Source organism: Melozone crissalis, unplaced genomic scaffold, assembly GCF_028551555.1.
Source record: "Melozone crissalis strain CALT ecotype California unplaced genomic scaffold, PUWL_Pcris_2 ptg000023l_1, whole genome shotgun sequence".
Taxonomy (NCBI): Eukaryota; Metazoa; Chordata; class Aves; order Passeriformes; family Passerellidae; genus Melozone; species Melozone crissalis.
The window spans coordinates 26,001,376-26,019,358 of record NW_026535801.1 but is presented as its reverse complement, the minus strand read 5'-3'; the positions used below and the strand labels follow the sequence as shown (position 1 = coordinate 26,019,358).

Below are 17,983 nucleotides of genomic sequence, written 5' to 3'. Positions count from 1 at the left end.
TCCTCTCCCAGGATCCATGGCCCAGAAGCTGCAGGGCTGGGAGCTGATCCCCAACCTCTGCTGGGAGCCATAAATGGTACAAGAGGAATCAGAGATGCAGAGCACTGGACTGAGCTCTGGAAAACCATCCCTGAGGCTCCTCTGTGGGGAGCATTGGTGTGGCAGGCTATGGGCTCCTCCTGTCCCCAGCTGCACAGCCCTTGTGTGGCCCCTTGCTACCTTCTGGGCACGTCAGCTTCCTCCTGCCCTGGCAGCTCCTGCTGCTCCTGCTGTTATGAGCTGGTGTGGGAACTGTGTCTCCTCTGGGTCCCCAGCACCTGAAAGGAAAACACCATGAGCAAGATGTCCCTCACCACCAGGAGAATAGTAACTCCTGGTCTCCTTGCTCCTAGGGCTGGCTCCATCATTCTCCTGCGTGTCCCTCTGCCCCAGGTGTGTCTCTCCAGAGTGCTGGAGCTAAATGTGGGGAGATGCTTGTGAGGGGTCACTCCTCCAGCTTTCCCAGGTGGGACAGACTGGTCCGAGGACAGGCAGGGTCATGGAGCCAGGGTTGTGCCAGGCGAGCCCAGGCAGGGACAGGGGCCGGGCAGGGCTGTGCTGGGGCAACACGGGGGCGCCAGGTTTGGGCAAGGCCACGCCAGGGGTGTCAGGGTCGTGCACGAGTGTGACAGGAAGGTGTCGGGGACACCTCGAGGCCAGGCCGGGTTTGACAGGGCTGCGGCAGGACCCCGAGTGGAGCCGGGCAGGGCTGTGCCAAGCAGGGCTTTGCCAGGCAGGTCCGCGCCAAGCAGGTCCGCAGCAGGTCCGGGGCTTCGGGGGCAGGGCTGTGCCAGCCAGATCCGCAAAAAGGGCTGCACATTCACACATTCAAACGCGGCGGCAGGACGCGGGGCCAGGCGGGCTGCGGCCACCGTCCTCTCCCGGAGAGTGCCCGTGCCCGCATCGCGTCCGTGGCTCTGCGCTGGGAACGGAGCCTGGCACCCGGGAGTCCCCCCGCCCGGCCCGCCCTGTCCGTCCCCCGGGCTCCGGTTTCCCTGTCGGAGCAGATGCTTTCGCAGCCCCGTCCCTCCTCCTTCTCCGGAGCAGCCTCCGCGCCGCGCTCCAGCCGCCCGGAGGTGCCTGCCCAGCCCAGCCCAGCCCAGCCCGGCCCGGCTCGGCCCGGACGGCCCCGCCGGCCGCGCTGCTGCCCGGCCCGGCCCGGCCCGGCTCGGCCCGGCGGAGGGAGACAGTGGGCACCCACCCGCCGGGGCCCCGGCCGGACCTCGGGGGTGCCCGGCTCCCGGCCAGCGGCGTGGAGCGAGTTCGACGCTTTCCTCAGTCCTGGCAGGATGCTGCCTTCCTCCCGGACCCAGCTGGGGCTCTTCTTCATCCTCCTCTGCCCCGCTAACATCATCGGGCTCTGGTGGTGAGTAGGACATCCCGCGGGGGGAAGCAGGAGGGCGCGCAGGGTATCTCGATCTCCGGGGGCTGTCTCCCCCAGCCTGGGGACAAAAGAGTCCCCTGCACCCAGGCACCACTTGGGTTGGAATTGCTGCTCGCTGGCTGCCCTGGTCCAGGCCGGGGCACCCACATACTGTCAGCGTTTGGGCACACAAGTGTGCTGGAGGCAGCAGCTGGGGGATCCCCAGGAGTACAGGGTGCACGGGTCCTGTGGTGAGAGCTGCACTTTGCCTCCCCGCATCCCCAGCCCACTGCCTGGGAAGCTTGCATGCCTGAGGGGTGGGCAAGGGGGCTTAGCGGCTTCCAGACCCCTTCAATAAGTCAAATTTAATTAAAAGCCTTAGGGTCCCTACAGTGTCCCCCCTGAATGGTGGCCCGGACACAGCAGGGACAAAACCCCTATTTGTAATGGTGCCCTCATCAAAGGCAGAGACGGTGCCTTGCAGGATACCAGAGGGGGTGGGGGATTCATTACAGGCACAGAACTGGGACCCAGCCTTGGAAAGCCCAGGTATCTGTCGAAACATGAACTATTTAAATCTATTAAGAATTTCACCCAGCCTGTCTTTATCCGGTTTTAAGTGCTTAGATTCCAGCTCCCCGGCGTGCCGTCCGGGCTATCATTCATTATCTGAGGCTATTCGTCTCCACATTGTCACACTCTTTTGACCCCTAAAATAAAGCTCTCCATAAGCCTTTCCCCTCACAGTGCCCTGCCTGCCCACCAGTGATTTATTCCACATCTCCATTCCCTCTGCTAGCCCTGGCTCCAGGGCTGCACTGGGGATCTTTGTGAGAGTAAATGGTGCTGTTACAGTCACTTGTGCATCAGCTGAGAGTTTGTCCCTGGAGCCCAAGCGTTGAGTTTATTGCCAGGCAAGGGTTTAGCATGGGGCTGAGAGGGACTTGCCTTGGGTTTTTGTGCTAGAAGAGGGGAGGGTGAGGCAGGGCAAGCCTGGCCAAGGCAGGGTGCTTGTGGAGGGGCTCCATGCTCCGTGCCACCCAGATCAGGGTAGCTGTGCCATTGCAGGGCATGTGCCATCCTGCTGCTGTTTCTTCCTGGCCAATTCTCAGACACACACAGAGCTGTCCCTTCAGCTGTCCATGCTTTCCCTGCCCCATCCTTACCAATATCTCCAAGTTCATGGTGCTGTACTCCAGTTTTGAGGACATCTGCCCATGACTGGAGCAGGTAAAGGGGAAGCAGAAGCTCATTTTGCTGTCATTTCAGGGGCAGGCAGACAGCACCAGCCAGGGCAGGGTAAGGGGTACCAGTGTCCCTTGCTCCAGGTGCTCAGAACTGCATCCCCCCATGGAGTCTGGGTCCTGCTGGTGCCATGTGTGCACAAGAGCAGTGACTGCAGGAGATTAGCAGGATTTGGCAGAGGAGGGCAAGGGGTCAAACTTGCTTTTTCTTCTTTTAAAAAAAGAAGAAGAAGAAAAGGAACCTTTATTTTAAGAAAAATAACTCAGCTGCCTGATGCACAGCAAATGCACTGGGCAGTGGAGTGGCTTCAGGGGGATCACCAGCTCACTCTGCTTCACTCTGGAGCCAGAGAGCTGGGAAGGGATGGTGGGTGAGTGAGGCCACCAGCACTGCCAAACAGATGTGCCAGGCTTCCTGGGACCGGGCAGAGGAGCAGCTGGGTGATTCATGAACTGCTTCTCTCAGAGTTTGGTGTTTTGGCCCCTGGCTGAGATGATCTCAGGGAGCCCTTCCTGTATGGGGCAGAGGAGTCTGGGCACTCATGACAGGCATCTCCCGTGTGCCTGCTCCTGTTCTGGTCCCCTCTCCCCGGTCTGGGTAGCACTGGTGTCAGTGGGTTTTGCTGTTGGTGGGAAGGGGTTCAGGGGAGCAGCTGTGTGTTGTGCCAGAGCTCCTGGAAGCCCCAGGACTGGCGGCATTGATAGAGCAGTTCACTATCACTGATGCATGGGGACTTTGGTGGCACACATTTGTGTGTGCATCACTGGGCACTTGTGGGTGCTTAGCCAAGGTGCTCAGCCATTTTCCCCTGGCCAAGAAAGAAATGTCTTTACAATTTCCCCATCCCACCCCTGAGTACATTATCTGTGTGCTGGGGGGGATACAGGGGCTGCCTGTTTAAGCCAGCATTTTCCCCCACTGATGTCTTAATTTCTGAGAGGGCTGGGCTGGATCTCAAGATGCAGTCCCAGCCCAGGCAAGCAGCAGGGCCTGGCCACTCACAGGTGGTAACTGTGCCCATTGGGATCCTGGCACATGGCTGCATCTATGGAAAAAGAATTAGGTGTGGTGTACAAGCACCGACACCCTGCTAGTGACACTGTAGCCTGAGAAAGGGCATCCCCATTGTGTGAGGATGTCCCCAGAGAGCTCACTGAAGACACACACCTTCCCATGGCAAAAGGGAGCAGGCTGTGGTCAGTGCCAATGGAAGATATGTCACTCACGTGCTGCTGGCACCTTGATTAGTGCCAAGCTGCAGGGAGTAGGCTCTCCTTGCTCCCAGCGGCTCTGTAAATCCTCTTTCTTCCTCCTCCCCTATTCTTTACACATTTCTTGCTCAGCTCCTTGTGCAACAGTGATTTCTCCCTGAGCAGAACAGGTAGGGACTGCCTGGGGCTCCTGGGCTGGCCCAGAGGCTGCAGAGATACAGAGCAGGCAAACTGAGTGTCTGAGGAGCCCCAGGCAGGTTCAGGGCAGGGTTTCAGCCAAGCCGGTTTGCAGGAGCGCAGAGGCACTCTGGGGATGGGGGCAAGCAAAACCAGCTCCCCTGGTGCCTCTTGGCTCTCCACGGGCATGCTGAGAGCAGCTGGGAGATGGAGGGGAAAGCAAGGGAGAAAATCATCCCAGCTGAAATGTGCTCTGCTCCAGCTGTGGGTCTGAGGGGGCCCAGAGGGACGGACACCTGCGCTCCATCCCCTGCCCATCCATGCACGAGGGCAGTGCACCTCCAGCTTCTCTTCAGAGGTGCTCAGAGAGGACCTCTCTCACCAGCCCCTGTGGCTGTACCCTTGCTTGAGGGGTCCCAGTCCCATGTCCCTCAAACCACACACCTGTGTGACCACCCAGCAGTGTTCTCTCCTCTTTCCCTGCCCAGCTCCCCCAGTGCAGGGCTAGAGCCTGTGAGGGCAGGCTGCTGGGCTGGAGGGCCCTGCCTTGGGCTGAGCCTTGTGAGTCACTCCTGGCCCTGCTGACCCACAGCTGCCACCCCACGGCTGCCCAGCCTTCCCCAGCATGCCTTCTGCCCTGGGGCAGCACCATATGGGCAGGAATGAATCTGCCACGGGGAGAGCCCCTGCCTGATGCCATCTCCCTGTGCCCTTGCTGGGGCAGCTGCTGACCTGCTGGGCTTTTCAATGGGACAATGTTTCTCTTGCACCCTTTGAGATGACTACTGGCTCCAGCATTGGGTGACTTGTTTTCTCCCACAAGGCAGCTGAACTTTCCCCAGTGCCATTCCTTGTCCCTGCTCCTGGTCACATCCATCTCCCATGGTGACACACAGGCTCCCTGGACATGGGAGATGTGCCCTACTCATGCCCACAGCTGGAGGATTTGTCTGGCCTTTGCATCAGAACCTTGAGTGCTTCAAACCCCCCTCGCGCAGGAGGGTACTGGGCACACCCTGACATCTGCTCAGGATTTGCAGAGTCCCCCCACAACATGTGGCACCCACATCTGGGCATGAACTAGCCAAGCCCTCATGCTACCCCAGCTCCAGCCTCTGCCAGCACCCAGAAGGAGGCAGTGACCATGAGTGAGTGGACTTCTTTCCTCTTATCCCAGCCCTTCCAGGGTTTGGACATGGCCTTAAGACCACCACCTCTGCAGATGGATGCTCCCTCCATCCCCCCAGTACCTGCAGCACAAGTTTGGGCAGCTCCTGCTCACGACAGCCTGGCCTCAGCATGATCCTGCAGCCAGCAGGTCCATGGCTTGGTGCAATGCCATGCCAAAGCCTCGATCCTTTAGGCAGCTCCCCAGCTGTTTGCAGCCATCCTTGCCAAGGAGATGTAAGGAGGAGGGCGGGGAATGGGGGTCCCCCTTCTCTTCCCAACCCATGGCATTTCCTGCTGCCTCAGTGCCCCGGGTGCTGCTCGGCAGCCAAGCCCTGGCTGTGCCCCCCGGGGCAGTGACTTGCTGCTTACTCACCACACCCCCGTGGGCTCCTGCTCTGGCTCCACACCCAGTGCCCTGGTACTGGCAGCACCCAAACATGCCCTGGGTGAGGGGCTGGGTGCCCACCACATGCCTGCATGGGCTGAGGGAAAGCTGGGTGGGTGAAAATTCTTCTGTGGGTTCCCCTTGCCCTGTTTGCACAGCTGGGAAAGAGACAGGCTCCCTTTGGGTGTGACTTGTCACACAGTGTGACATCATTGTGTGGGGTGTGAGGTGACCCATGTCCCCAGGGATGGAGGTCAGGTGTCCAGGGCTGTCACCCTGCAGTTCTTACCTCTCCAGGTGGGTGCAGAATTACCTGTGGGCTCAGAGTGCTGACCTGGGTACCCCAGTACCTACATCACCCTGCTAAGGGCTTCCAGAGGCTGGGACAGAGACCTGTATGCGAGGCAAGATGCAGCCTTACTGCCCTAGAGCAGATCCCCCTGCCCCACAGGAGTGCCCAGGCAGCAGTACCCAATGGGTGCAGGCCTGTCAGATCCCACATGGAGCTGGCATGGCCCAGCCACTGCTCTCCTGCAGGTGTGACTTTTGAAAGCTGACTGTCCTCCTCCTCACTGCGTAGCTCTACTGGCCTCACTGCCTTGGCTTCCTGCAAACCAGGACCCTGCTGGTTCCCCTCCATAATGGTCTGCTGGCAGGGAGCAGAAGTCCTGCTCCACATCATCCCCATGCCCAAGGAGAAGATGGTGACCCGTCCCAGGCTCCTTGGTCCATGATTTTGGCTGGGAATGAGAGTGGGACATAGTGGAAGTCCCATGACCATGAGCTGAGCTGTGGAAAATGGTGATTGTATCTCTGGGAACCCCTGTCTCTGTTGCAGCAGGCACAGCATCCAGAGCACAGGGGTTGCATCAGAAGCCCCAGTGACTCCTGTTTGACGTGTGTCACTGGGACTGGGCTCAGGCTGTGGCTGTGGCAGCTAAGGGCTGACAGCAGCAGGTGGGCAGTGGTTTGCAGCCCTTTGTCTGTGCCTCAGTCTCCCCTTTCAGCAGTGGGGGCTGTTTCCCTTACACAGGGCTGCGGGAGGTTGGATAGTGGGGCTCACCATCCCACTGGCTTTTGGGCCCGCCAGAGCCCCCAGCAGCAGCTCTGGCAGGCAGCAAAGGGCACAGGGGCAGGCAGCAGGGATGCTCAGTGCTGCTGATCCTGGCTGGGGTCTCTAGGCAGGGGCCGGGGTGCCCCAGGTGAGGTGTGGGGAGCCGGGCTGGCGACCCTGCTCCTTCACCAGGGCAGGGGGAGGAGTGCCCGGCAGCAGAGGTGGGGCACCTTAATTGTAGATGCGGGAGGCCTTGGAGCGGGACAAGCTCAGGCAGATCTGGGCCCTGCGCCGGAGCCCTTGCCAAAGTGGTAGCAGTTTGGCAGCATTTTTCTTGCCCTTGTCTCCCCCCATTCTCCCCCGCTCTAAACCCTCCAAAGCAAAACAGCTCTCGGGCTCCCGGCAGCCTCGCCGTGCCAGAAAGTGGAGCCCAGCGGAAATTAATATCGCTCTGGACTTAGGAGCCCACCCCAGCCTGGCCGGCAGGGACAGAGCTGCTGCTCTCCCGCCAGCCTCGCCGCCGCCTGGACCATGGGTGGGGACCCCCGGTGAGGCGCCCATCGCCCCCAGACCCGCGGGGCTCAGCTCTCCTTCCTGGCCTGATCCAGCGGGCCGGGGTGAGCCACAGTTCAGCATTTGATCTGGCGGCCCCGGGGGCTGGAGCATCGTTTTTATATGAGTACAAAGAGTCGTCTCTTAATGAAAGTCCCATCCCGGCTCCCCCTCTCCCCCACTCCAGCGGCGGGGGCAGCCAAACCTCCGCCATCCTGCGGTGGCCACAAAGGACAGCAAGCTTGGGGACCAATATGGAGGCTTGGATCCCTCTGTGGTCATCATGGGATGGGTCTGGACAGATTTTCTGGTCACATTCCACGTGGGCCTCAGTTTCCCCATCTGTGGAGGACCTGGACCAGGCAAGCTCTGCAATGCTTCCCCAGCTGCCCCATCTCTTTGCAGAGGTCCATGTGAATCATGCAGCAAAAGAAACTGAGCTGCTGGGAGCAAAGGGAGATGAGTTCTCCCTGGCAGGAGTGTGGGATTGACTCAGTTTCCCTGCTGGAAGTTCCCTTTCCAGGCTGTTTGTTGAGCTGTTTAACCTTTAAACCTCCAGTGAAAGCATAAGGGCTCCTTTTCCAGGCTGTGTGAGAGGGCACATCCTCTCCAAGCCAGCTGGGGTCTGGTAGGCTGGAGATCCAGGCAGCTGGGGAGCTGACATGAATCAGGGGGATCCTGGCAGGGCTTTGAGCTTCAAACAAGGGGCTTGGAGGGGGTTTGCACTGGGGACAGGATTGCAAGCAGAGAAGTGCAGCCTGGTGTCCCAAACACAGCCCCCCAGCTGCACGAGAGTGAAAAGGAAACCCAGAACACAGTTAAACACTGAGATTCAGCTTGTGATTTTTGAGCCCCTGGGGCTTGGCCAGACTATAAAGCTCTGGGTTTGGAAGCTGTGCAGCTGATGCTCTCCAGTGAGTGGGGCTGAAGGCAGCACGGGCCGCCCAAGCACTGCTCCCCAGGGAATCCCAGGGATTGTAACCCTCCCAATCATCAGGCATATCCTGATCCTGGGGTCTGCTGGGTCCAGCCCTGAGCTTCTGTGGGCATCCATGGCCATGAAAATCATGTTGTTGAGCGGGATGATGAGCCCACAGGAGCAGCGCTGGAGGCGGGGGTGGGCTGAGTTTAGGCTGTGCTGAATTGGTGTGGCCCACGGCTCCGGAGCTGCCCGTGGCAGAGCTGGAACACGGCCCGTGCCAGCACGAGGCAGGGCGCTGGAGGCTGCGCAGCTGCACCGTGGAGGGCACTCCAGGCAAAATGTGTGGGGAAAGTACAGGAGTTTCTGTAGCCCATGGCACACCGGGGAGCACAGCACCGCGCTCAGACTTTGCCTTCGGGGCCAGGGAGTCAGGCACCTCACGCCAGCTGTGCTGGCAAGGAGGAGCTGCCTCTGACGTGGGCCCAGCCAAGACTTGCCCTCCCTCGCTGGCATTGGCAAAGCTGGCAATGCCATCTGCATCCCTCCCTTGCACTCCCGCAGCCGCCTGCGGCTCCGTTCCCTGGAGTCAGGGCCTGGGTTTGGGAGGTGACTACAGGATCCTGGCCAGCAGCCGAGGGCCTTTATCAGAAGCAAGGTCACTCTTCTTGTCTCCCACGGGGTGAAGCAGCGAGAACCCGTGGAGAGGGGGAAACACACCAAGATTCTTGGCTGGGCTCCTTGTTGTGTCCACAGCTCTGGGAGACGCAGCTGCATCGGGCATCAGTCACATGGCAACGCCAGGGCTGGGTCAGGTCAGTGCCAGCCCCAAAGAGCAGGTGCTGAGTAGCACAATATTTCTGCCATCTCCCTTGGGGACACCACCATGAATGTCTCCAAGGATGTAGAGTGGTTAAAGCCTGTCCCACAGTAGGAGATCCCCCCAGTTCCCCAACGGATGGACAGGGCAAGGTATTGCCTGGGTGAGCCACCCATCCCTATTGTCCTAGCCCCACTGCATATGTCTTTCTGTCCCCTTGTCGCCCGGGCTCAGCATGGAGCTGGCACTGCCCCACAGCCTTGCTCCATCCCTGGGGGTAGGGCTGCTCGTGTCCCACCCACACCCTGGTCTCTGCTGGGCTTGGGTGCTGGTTTTGCTCTGCTCGCTGTCCCCTCCTGCAGGGCAGTGGGGAGCCCCCTGGTCATGGACCCCAACAGCATCTGCCGCAAGACGAAGCGGCTGGCGGGGAAGCAGGCAGAGCTGTGCCAGCTGGAGCCAGAGATCGTGCAGGAGGTGGCCAAGGGCACCAAGCTGGGCGTCCGGGAGTGCCAGTACCAATTCCGCTTCCGCCGCTGGAACTGCACCAGCCACAGCAAGTACTTTGGCAAGATCCTGCAGCAGGGTAAGGCCAGCGCTTCCTCAGCTTCCCGTTTCCCAAAAGACCCCAGCTTGGGGAAGCACCTCCCCGGGGCTCCTGGAGGAATCTTGGCGTGCAGAGTTGTGTGTGTGTGTGTGTGTGTGTGTGTGTGTGTGTGTGCAGGGGGTTGCTCAGTGCTCCCCGGTGCAGTCACGCCGAGGTTTTACTGCCAGGACATGTCTCCCTGTGTTGTAATGAAGCAATTACCAATGCTCCCAGACAGCGCGGGGCTTCACGAAGCCCAAGAATGCACCCTCGTCTGGCAGTGATTTACTGCTCCCCCGGGACCCCAGGGTGTGCTGTGGGAAGGGGCCCGGCTGGGAGGCAGTGTGCAGCCCTTGGGAGCTGCCCCCCACACGTGGGTGCCCTTCACATCCCTCCTCCTGGCCTTGCAGGCAGCAGAGGAGTGTTTGTCTCCTGTCCCTGTCCCTGTCCCTGTCCCTGGATGGGCATCCTGGTGTCACCCTGAGGAACAGGGCTGGGTGGCAAGAAGGCTTGTGCAGGTCTCAGGCAGTGGGTACAGCAGTCCAAGCCAGGCCCAGCTTCCCCAAAATCAGAGCAGGGGCAGAGCAGGAGGGCACCCGTGAGTGTGTGAGGGATGGGAAATCCCTGCCATGCTCCTCAGGGAGAGTAGCTGGGAGTGGATGGTGCTCCAAGCAAGAGGGGCTGCTTGAAACTCCTTGGGCTGGTAGGATCACTTAATGGGAAGTGAGTTTAGCCCTGTCCCTCTTCCCATGTTGGTCCCTGTGCTATGGCAGATGAAGATGCTGGAGCAAGCCCCGGTCTCCTCAGCCATCGCATCTGTTGGTGCTTGGCCAGCCCAAGGCAAGGTGGATATGTCCATGGGCCATGCAGGGGGGTGAAGGTGGCATCCCTGGGGGGATTGGAGAGGGCGGGGTGCCTTGGGCACCCAACTGACTGCTGATACTGGTGGGGGTCAGAGCTGAAGCCTCAAGGGAGACACTGGCCCATGGGAGAGGAATAGGCTCATTAAAAAGCTGATTTGCGGATGTGGGTTCCCCCCAACACAGGGAGGTGTATTCAGCCAAGAGGCAGAGAGGGCACATGGGAGACTCTCCTGCCTCTGGAGTCACCTATTGTCACCATAAACTGGCAGTGAGGCAGGTGGGACCTGTGCCAGGCAGGGATCTGCTCTGGAAGTGGGCCGGTGCCAGAACGCAGGGCCAGACCAGGTGGGGATTGAAAGGCTCTGGCAGATGAGCTGCTGGGTACCCAGGAACAGCTCATGTTGGAGGAGGCACAGGCACATCAGGCATGGGGATGCTGAAGGAGCCACCACGATGGTGGTGGTTGGTCCAGCCTCGATGCTGGGGTGCTGGAGATAAGCAATGTTTTAGGGACAGTGGTGAGTTTGAGTCCCTGGCATTCTGAGGACATGGGGCATCCCAGCTAGAGGTGTTGAGTTCCCCAGGGCAGCAAGGTGGGTGTCAGAAGCCTTCAGAGGTGCAGGGACTCCTGCAGGGACTGCACAAAGTATCTCACCATTTTCGGAGTTCCAAGCTCCATCAGATGAATACCACCCATTCCAATATCCTTTTCTGTCCAAGGATGCTGCAAACCTCTCATTCCTGGCCATGGCCTTCGTGGCACAGTCATGGCTGTCCCCTCTTCCCTTGCTGCCACCTGTGCCAGGTGTGGCATGCCAGGGCAGGCTGGCTTGGGGGCAGCCACGTGTCTGGAGGAACTGTCAGAGGAGCGGCATCCCCCCAGGGCCCGGCTGGCAGGGTGGCATGGGGACCTCTGCCAGCTTTGGGCTGTCTGCTGAGGGTTCTGCCAGCCCCAGGTGGGAGCAGGCGGGTGGTCGGGTGGGCCCGGGGAGGGGGTGGTACCCCCTTGGTGGCACTGCCAGAAAGGCACCGCTCTGCCCAGCTCCTGCTCACACCGGAGGGATGCAGGTGCTGCGTGGGCTTTTGGAAGAGCCGCTCATGGAACTGGTGCCCTGCTATCCCTCTTCCTGCAGCCTCCCCACGTCAGAAGATGGAGGGATGGGACACCCCCCAAACCCCCCCGTCCCCTCCCTGCCCAGGAATCCCCTGCAGGCCAGCCCCTGGGCCAGCCCTGCCCTGGCATCCGGGCGGGCAGGAGCGGGGCTGGCACGGCGCAGGGGGCGCGGAGCCCCCCGAGCAGGGCGCCGCACCCCTGCCGCCAGAATCCCCCGCTGGCTGCGGCTGCGAGCGGCAGGTCCGGGCAGGGGAAAGATGCTTGGAATTCGTGTCCCGGAGCAGAGAGAGACAGGAGCAAATACTAATAATAAATAATCCTGCAGGGTGGAGGCTGTGCCGGTGCAGAGGGGGGGGCGGGCAGCTCCCCATGGCAAAGAGGGTGGTGGGGGGGGAGAGCAGGCAGCACAGCTTCATCACTGCCGCCCTGCAGAGGGTGAGTGGCACCCTCGGTATCCCTCGCAGTGTGCCCTTCCAGGTGCCAGTTTGGAGACTGGGTTGGGATTTTTACTGTTTGGAGGGAAATTGCAGGGTAGTGTGAGGAAGCTGTGGGTACCGCCTGGTCATCTGGGACCACCCTCTGCTCTCTGATCTTCCCTCTTTGCTATGGGGCAGCACCCAGACTTTCAGGGGAGGTGGGAGATCTGTTGCATCTCCACAGCTGAGTGCAGGAACACTGGCAGGGCCTGACCATCCCCCAGAACCTTCAAATCTGCTCGCAGGAGGCATCTCCTGCTCCAGGCAGCCCGTTCCAGGGTGGGTGCATCGCCCAGGGAACAGCACTGAGCACATGTGAAGAGGGAGAACGGGGAAGCCCCTGGGATGTCAGCCAGGGGTGGTGCTTTGCTAGCTGGAGCTGACCCCCCATCCCAGCCCTGTCTGTTCTCCTGTTCTCCTGCAGATATCCGTGAGACAGCCTTCGTGTACGCCATCACGGCGGCGGGAGTGAGCCACGCCATCACGCAGGCCTGCAGCATGGGCGAGCTGCTGCAGTGTGGCTGCGAGCTGACGCGGAGCCGGGCGCCCCCCTCGCCCACGGCAGGGCCGGGCACAGAGGGCACCGCCTGGGAGTGGGGCGGCTGCGGGGATGATGTGCAGTTTGGCTACGAGAAATCCCAGCAGTTCATGGATGCCAAGAACAAGAAAGGCAAAAATGACATCCGAGCTCTTATCGACCTGCACAACAACGAAGCCGGGCGCTTGGTAAGGCCCCTGCACTCCCTGTCCCCCGCAGCCCTTGTGCCCCTGCCCAGCCCTCCACCTCCAGTGTCCCCAAGTCGTGTACCTGCACCAGCTTTGGCTGAAATATTACCCAATATCTTTTGGGAATCCTTTGCAGGTGCTTTGGAAACCCCTGGGCCTCTCTCCACCCCCACCCCTCTCCCAGGCCAGGGCAGCAGCACGGGGCAGGGTTTTGGCTGGGGGTGCTGGGCAGGGCCCCGAGGGCTGAGCATGGCTGTCTCTCCCTCAGGCAGTGCGCAGCTACATGAGGACAGAGTGCAAATGCCACGGGCTCTCGGGCTCCTGCACGCTGCGGACCTGCTGGAGGAAGATGCCCCATTTCCGCGAGGTGGGCGATCGCCTGCTCGAGCGCTTCAACGGGGCCTTCAAGGTGATGGGAGGCAACGACGGCAAAACCCTCATCCCTGTGGGCGACAACATCAAGCCTCCCGATAAACAGGACCTCATCTACTCAGCCGACTCGCCTGATTTCTGCTCGGCTAATCGTAAGACGGGCTCGCTGGGCACCAGGGGCCGCGTCTGCAACAGCACGGCCATGGACACGAGCGGCTGCGACCTGCTGTGCTGCGGGAGAGGGCACCGGGACGAGACGGTGGTGCTGGAGGAGAACTGCCTCTGCCGCTTCCACTGGTGCTGCGTGGTGCAGTGCCGCAAGTGCTCCGTCCGCCAGGAGCTCAGCCTCTGCATCTGACGGCCCGGGGTCAGGCGAGGACAATTTGGGAGGCCACCTCCAGGCTCACAGGGCCCCCCGGGACAGAGACAGGTGGAGCCGGGGGCAGGGTCAGCGTGGGTGAGCTCAGCTCTGCGCTCTGCGGAGTCCTGGTTTCCCCAGAGGGCAGCACGGGGCTGCCTGGCACCCCCATGGTCCCCGTGGCACAGAGCTTCCATAATAAAGCTATTTAAAGCCGTATGCCACAGAGCTTCCTGGGGAGGGCTGAGAAACGCTGACCACTGTACTGGAGTGGGATTTACCAGAGAGCTGCCTTGCCCCAGCTGTGAGTCGCAGTCAGTCACACTCCTGCCAGCACCTAGCCCTGCTGGGACCTGTAGTGAAGTCCAGCTCATTTTTTATCTACCCTCTGTTTTTCTCTGTGGTTGTCAAGCCTGGAGATGTGTGTGGATGAGGGCGAGTGCTCTCCTGCCCTGCTCTGCTGCTTCCAGTGTGTGAGTGCTCTCCTCCCATCACCCACAGCTGTCAGTGCTTGGGGTGCCCGTTTGTGTCCTGCCACCATCTGACCTGGGATGTTTGCAGTCCATGGTGCCTCCACTCGTGCCTCATGCCTGAGGTACATCTAGCTGCCCTAACACTGTGCTGTTGTGCTCTGACTTTCTCGAGGGGACCCTGTATTCTTTTCACTCCATCCATGTCACTGCAGTCCCCGCTGCAGAGCCTGGCACACAGAAGCCCTGGACAGCGCTGACACTGTTGGCTTGGTGGCATGCAAGGCATTCACTTGGCATGCCATGGGCCACGTGCAACCCCACCTGGGTGGCAGGGTGCCAGGCATGTGTGTCTTTATAACCTGATCAGCCTGTGCCCCTCATGGACAAACACAGGGTGAGGAGCAGCCTGCCTGGCTGCCCAGCAAGGCAAGCTGCCAAGCCTCTGTTCCAGGGGCTCCAGGAATCTCTGAGGGGGTCCCTCCCATGCTGCAAGGAGCCCACAGGAACTGGTTTCTCCAGGGTTACCCAGCACAGGGGTTTAGGTAACTGCAGGGTGGAATGTGTGTGTGCAGTGCCTGCTCAGCTGGCAAGGCCCACTGGGCTGAGGACCCCCAGAGGGCAGTCAGCAGGATGAGAGCCTGGGCAGAGGCCCACACTCCTTTGCCTGCCCTCCACACTGCAGCAGTGCTGCACACTGGGGGCTTTCCTGTACGCCCCTCTTCAGGAGAGCTTTAAACTGAGATGGCTGAAGTGGCAATGCCCCATGTGCTGGGTACTGCCAGGCAGGGTGAAAGCAGAGCTCACAGTGCTGGGCACACTGCAAGGCAGGGGAGGCTGCATGGGGTGCTGGGGATGCCCCCCAGTGTGCCTTCCTCGCCTGCCCCACCCCAGGCAGCCAGCAGGGAAGGGCAGCAGAAGCACGGTGCTGGTGAACCATTAACTTAGCCCAGCAATCATTAGGGAGGAAGTCTCTAAATCTGTTAGCTGCAGCTTTGCAGCTGGAAATTCTCTTCTGACTTGGCCACAGTGGTGCTGGGAGAAGGGAGGCACACAGGGCTCCCGGGAACTCCTGTGGGAAAGCCCACCCACAGGAACACAGGGGTGGGTGTGAGCAGGGTAGGGTGGGTGCTGGTGAAGGTACCTGTGCATGCAAGCAGCTTGGTGTGTGTGCATGCACAGGTAGCATGTTTGTGCTTGTTCATACGTGTGCATGTGAGCTTGTATCACCCTCACTGTGTGTGTGAGCCCCTCGTGGGTGTGTAAATAGGTTGGCCTGTGTGTTTTCCTGCATCTCTATGAATACACAGCAAATCGCCAGTGTGTGTGACTGTGACACTGTCCCACATGTGCCTGTGTGAGAGTATGTTTGTGTGTCATATTATGTATCTTCAGGTGTGTCTGGGACAGGGAAGACGTGTGTGGGTGCAAAATGGTCCTCCAGGAAGGGAGCTGGAGAGTTGCAGGAGCTGTGTGCTGGAAGATGTGCAGAGCTGTTCCATAGGCTCTGCAGGTGCCTCTGAATTGGATGCACTTGAGCACACCCCATGGCCTGGACTGCCTGTCAGGAGAGGTCAGTTCAGACAGGTCCTGTGAAACTTTAGGTCACTCCTGCTGTCCTCTGGAACCATAGCTGACACCACCTATAGAGGGATTCTGAAACTCTCTGTGAGGTGTTCAGAGTCTGGGCTCCAGCCTTCAGCAAGTTCCTTCTCTGGATTCTGTCTCAGCTCCCCCACAATGGGCTGCTTTCATGCTGCATGGACATGGCTCTGGAGATGTGGCAATGGATAAACCCCTGAGAAGACATTCAGTACTTTTGAGTAAGGCATCTGACCTGTGTCCTCTCTGCCATTGCCCCAAATCACAGCTCCTGAAGGATGGAGATCACAGAAGCCAAAAATGTGGAGGGGAAGTGCACGGTCTGTGCTTGTGGGGTAACGCCTCTGCACATCCACGAGTTACCTCTGCACTGTGTCTGTGAGCTTCCCATGGGTGTGCAAACCACTTGGGCTGTGTGTCTTGTTCTCTGTCCATCTGGGGAAAAGGGGCAGCTCTTGTGGGGGCTGACAGCTCCTTACTGGAGCTCCCTACTGCTCTTGATCTGGCAAAGCCAATTCCTTTCCCTCGATAGCCAGGAGAAGCCCTGACACAGGCAAATGCTGCCAGCAGCCTGTCAGGGTCTGGACTGGCCCAGTGGTCTGGAGAGGGCTGAACAGCCAGCAGAGGCCCCTAGAAATCTCCGAATTCTCTAGACCTCCACAGCTCCCCAAGAGCTCCCCATCCAATAGGACCTCACCCCAGACTCCCAACACACCCCAGCAGTCCCTCAGGGCAGTTACTCTCCCCATGTCCCCAGAAGTGCTCCAGGAGTCCCTCAGATTCCTAGAAGTCCTGCAGCCCTCCAGGCCCCCAGGAACCTGCGGAACCCCTCAAACCCAGCCTGAAGAACCCCTCAAGCCCTCCCGGCCTGGGGGCAAAGCATCCCCGCCGTCGCTATGGCAACCCGGGATGCGGAGTGGGCAGAAGGAGACCGCCAGGGGGCGCTGCGGCACGGCACGGGGGACATGGAACGGGATGGGATGGGATGGGATGGGATGGGATGGGATGGGACGGGACGGGACGGGACGGGATGGGACGGGATGGGATGGGATGGAAGGATGCATGGGGAACATGGGAGTGGGAATAGGATGGGGTGGGATGGAGAGATGCACAGGGAATGTGGGAGTGGGCACAGGGTTTATTGGTGAACATGGCAGTTTGATGTTTACAGTTGGACTCCATGATCCTAGAGGTCTTTTCCCACCAAAATGATTCTGTGGCTCTGTGAATGTGGCTGTGTGTGGGGGCTCGTGGAGATTCATTGGGTTGTGCAAGTGGCTGTGCTTGGGGTGAACGTGTGGGGTGTGAGTGTGTATGGGTGTGCATGGCAGAATGGGCACAGGAGTGGATGTGTGTGAGTGTGTACAACCCATGATTCCCATCCCAATGCTCCTGTGGGCAGTGGTCAAGCAGGACTCGGTTCTGGGGGGGCTGGTGAAAGCCAGGAGTGCACAAGGGGGGCTGTGTGGGTGCAATAAGGAGCTGGAGAGCTCGGGAGTGTAGCTGTAGATGTGCGTGTGTAGCCCAGATCCTGCTACTGGACAGTTTACATTGCAAAACTTGCAGGATCTTCCCAAGGGAAAAAGAGGAAGTTTATAATAATTGGATTAAAAAAAAAAAAAAGAGAGAGAGAGAGAGAGAATCCCAGACCCCTGTAATGTTAATTACTCTGGTTTTTGTTTTGTTTTTGTTTTTTACATTTTCTTTCCAAATGGGAAGAATGCAGTTTCCCTTCAATTTCCCAAGTAAAAACAGCTGGACAGATTAATTCAATCAAATTTGAAAAGGAAAATCTCTCTGGACTGAGACCAAAATTGGAATATTTTTGCCCCCCAAAAAGAAGTACTTTAGGAAAATTTGCAGTAATGCTAATAAATTCTAAGAGGGGGAGGCCAAGAAACCTGGGTACCAGCTGAGCCAAGCTGAGTGGTCAGGCTCAGACAGTGGCACCCAAGAGCTGTGTCAAACCCTGTTCCTGTGGCTGTGCTGCCTGCTCACTGCTCGTGGCTTAGCAGGGGCTGCCTGGCCAGCAGCAGGGCTGGGTCCTGGCCAGGGCTCCTGCCTGCCCAGCCTTGCTGTCCCGGGAGGCCTCTGACTCTCCTTCTCCAGGCTCTGCTGCTCCCTCCAGGGAGCTGCCTGCAACTGTCCTGCTCTGCCCTCACTCCATTTCCAGTGACAGATGTCAGCCGGGCAGCCATGAGGACACATCAAACCCCAGTTTGTCCAGGTGGGCCTGGCTCATCCCTGCCCATCGTGGGGGTCCTGCTGAGCCAGCCCAGCCCCTCCTGGCTCTGCCCCGTTTCTGGGACTCGGGTGTGTGCAGGGGCTGCCTGGAGGAGGGCACACGGGTACTGGGGGGTGTCCAGGCCAGATCTGCTGCAGCATCTCCCAGCACCCAAGAAGGGAATATTTTGGGACCTAAAGCAGAGTGCAGAGAGGGGTGTGATCTCTCGAGGGACAGGAGATGGGCTGCACAAGGACCCC

The 17,983-nt window shown here is 59.7% G+C and overlaps 1 protein-coding gene across 1 annotated transcript; it reads left to right on the top strand.

The window, feature by feature from the left end:
* Window positions 1–1,328: 1,328 nt before the first annotated feature.
* On the top strand, window positions 1,329–13,449 carry WNT6 (Wnt family member 6). Its single transcript, XM_054278293.1, has 4 exons — window positions 1,329–1,405; window positions 9,298–9,518; window positions 12,396–12,697; window positions 12,966–13,449. The coding sequence occupies exons 1-4, from the start codon at window positions 1,329–1,331 to the stop codon at window positions 13,425–13,427; spliced, it is 1,062 nt and encodes a 353-aa protein (XP_054134268.1). The 3' UTR covers window positions 13,428–13,449.
* Window positions 13,450–17,983: the final 4,534 nt, after the last annotated feature.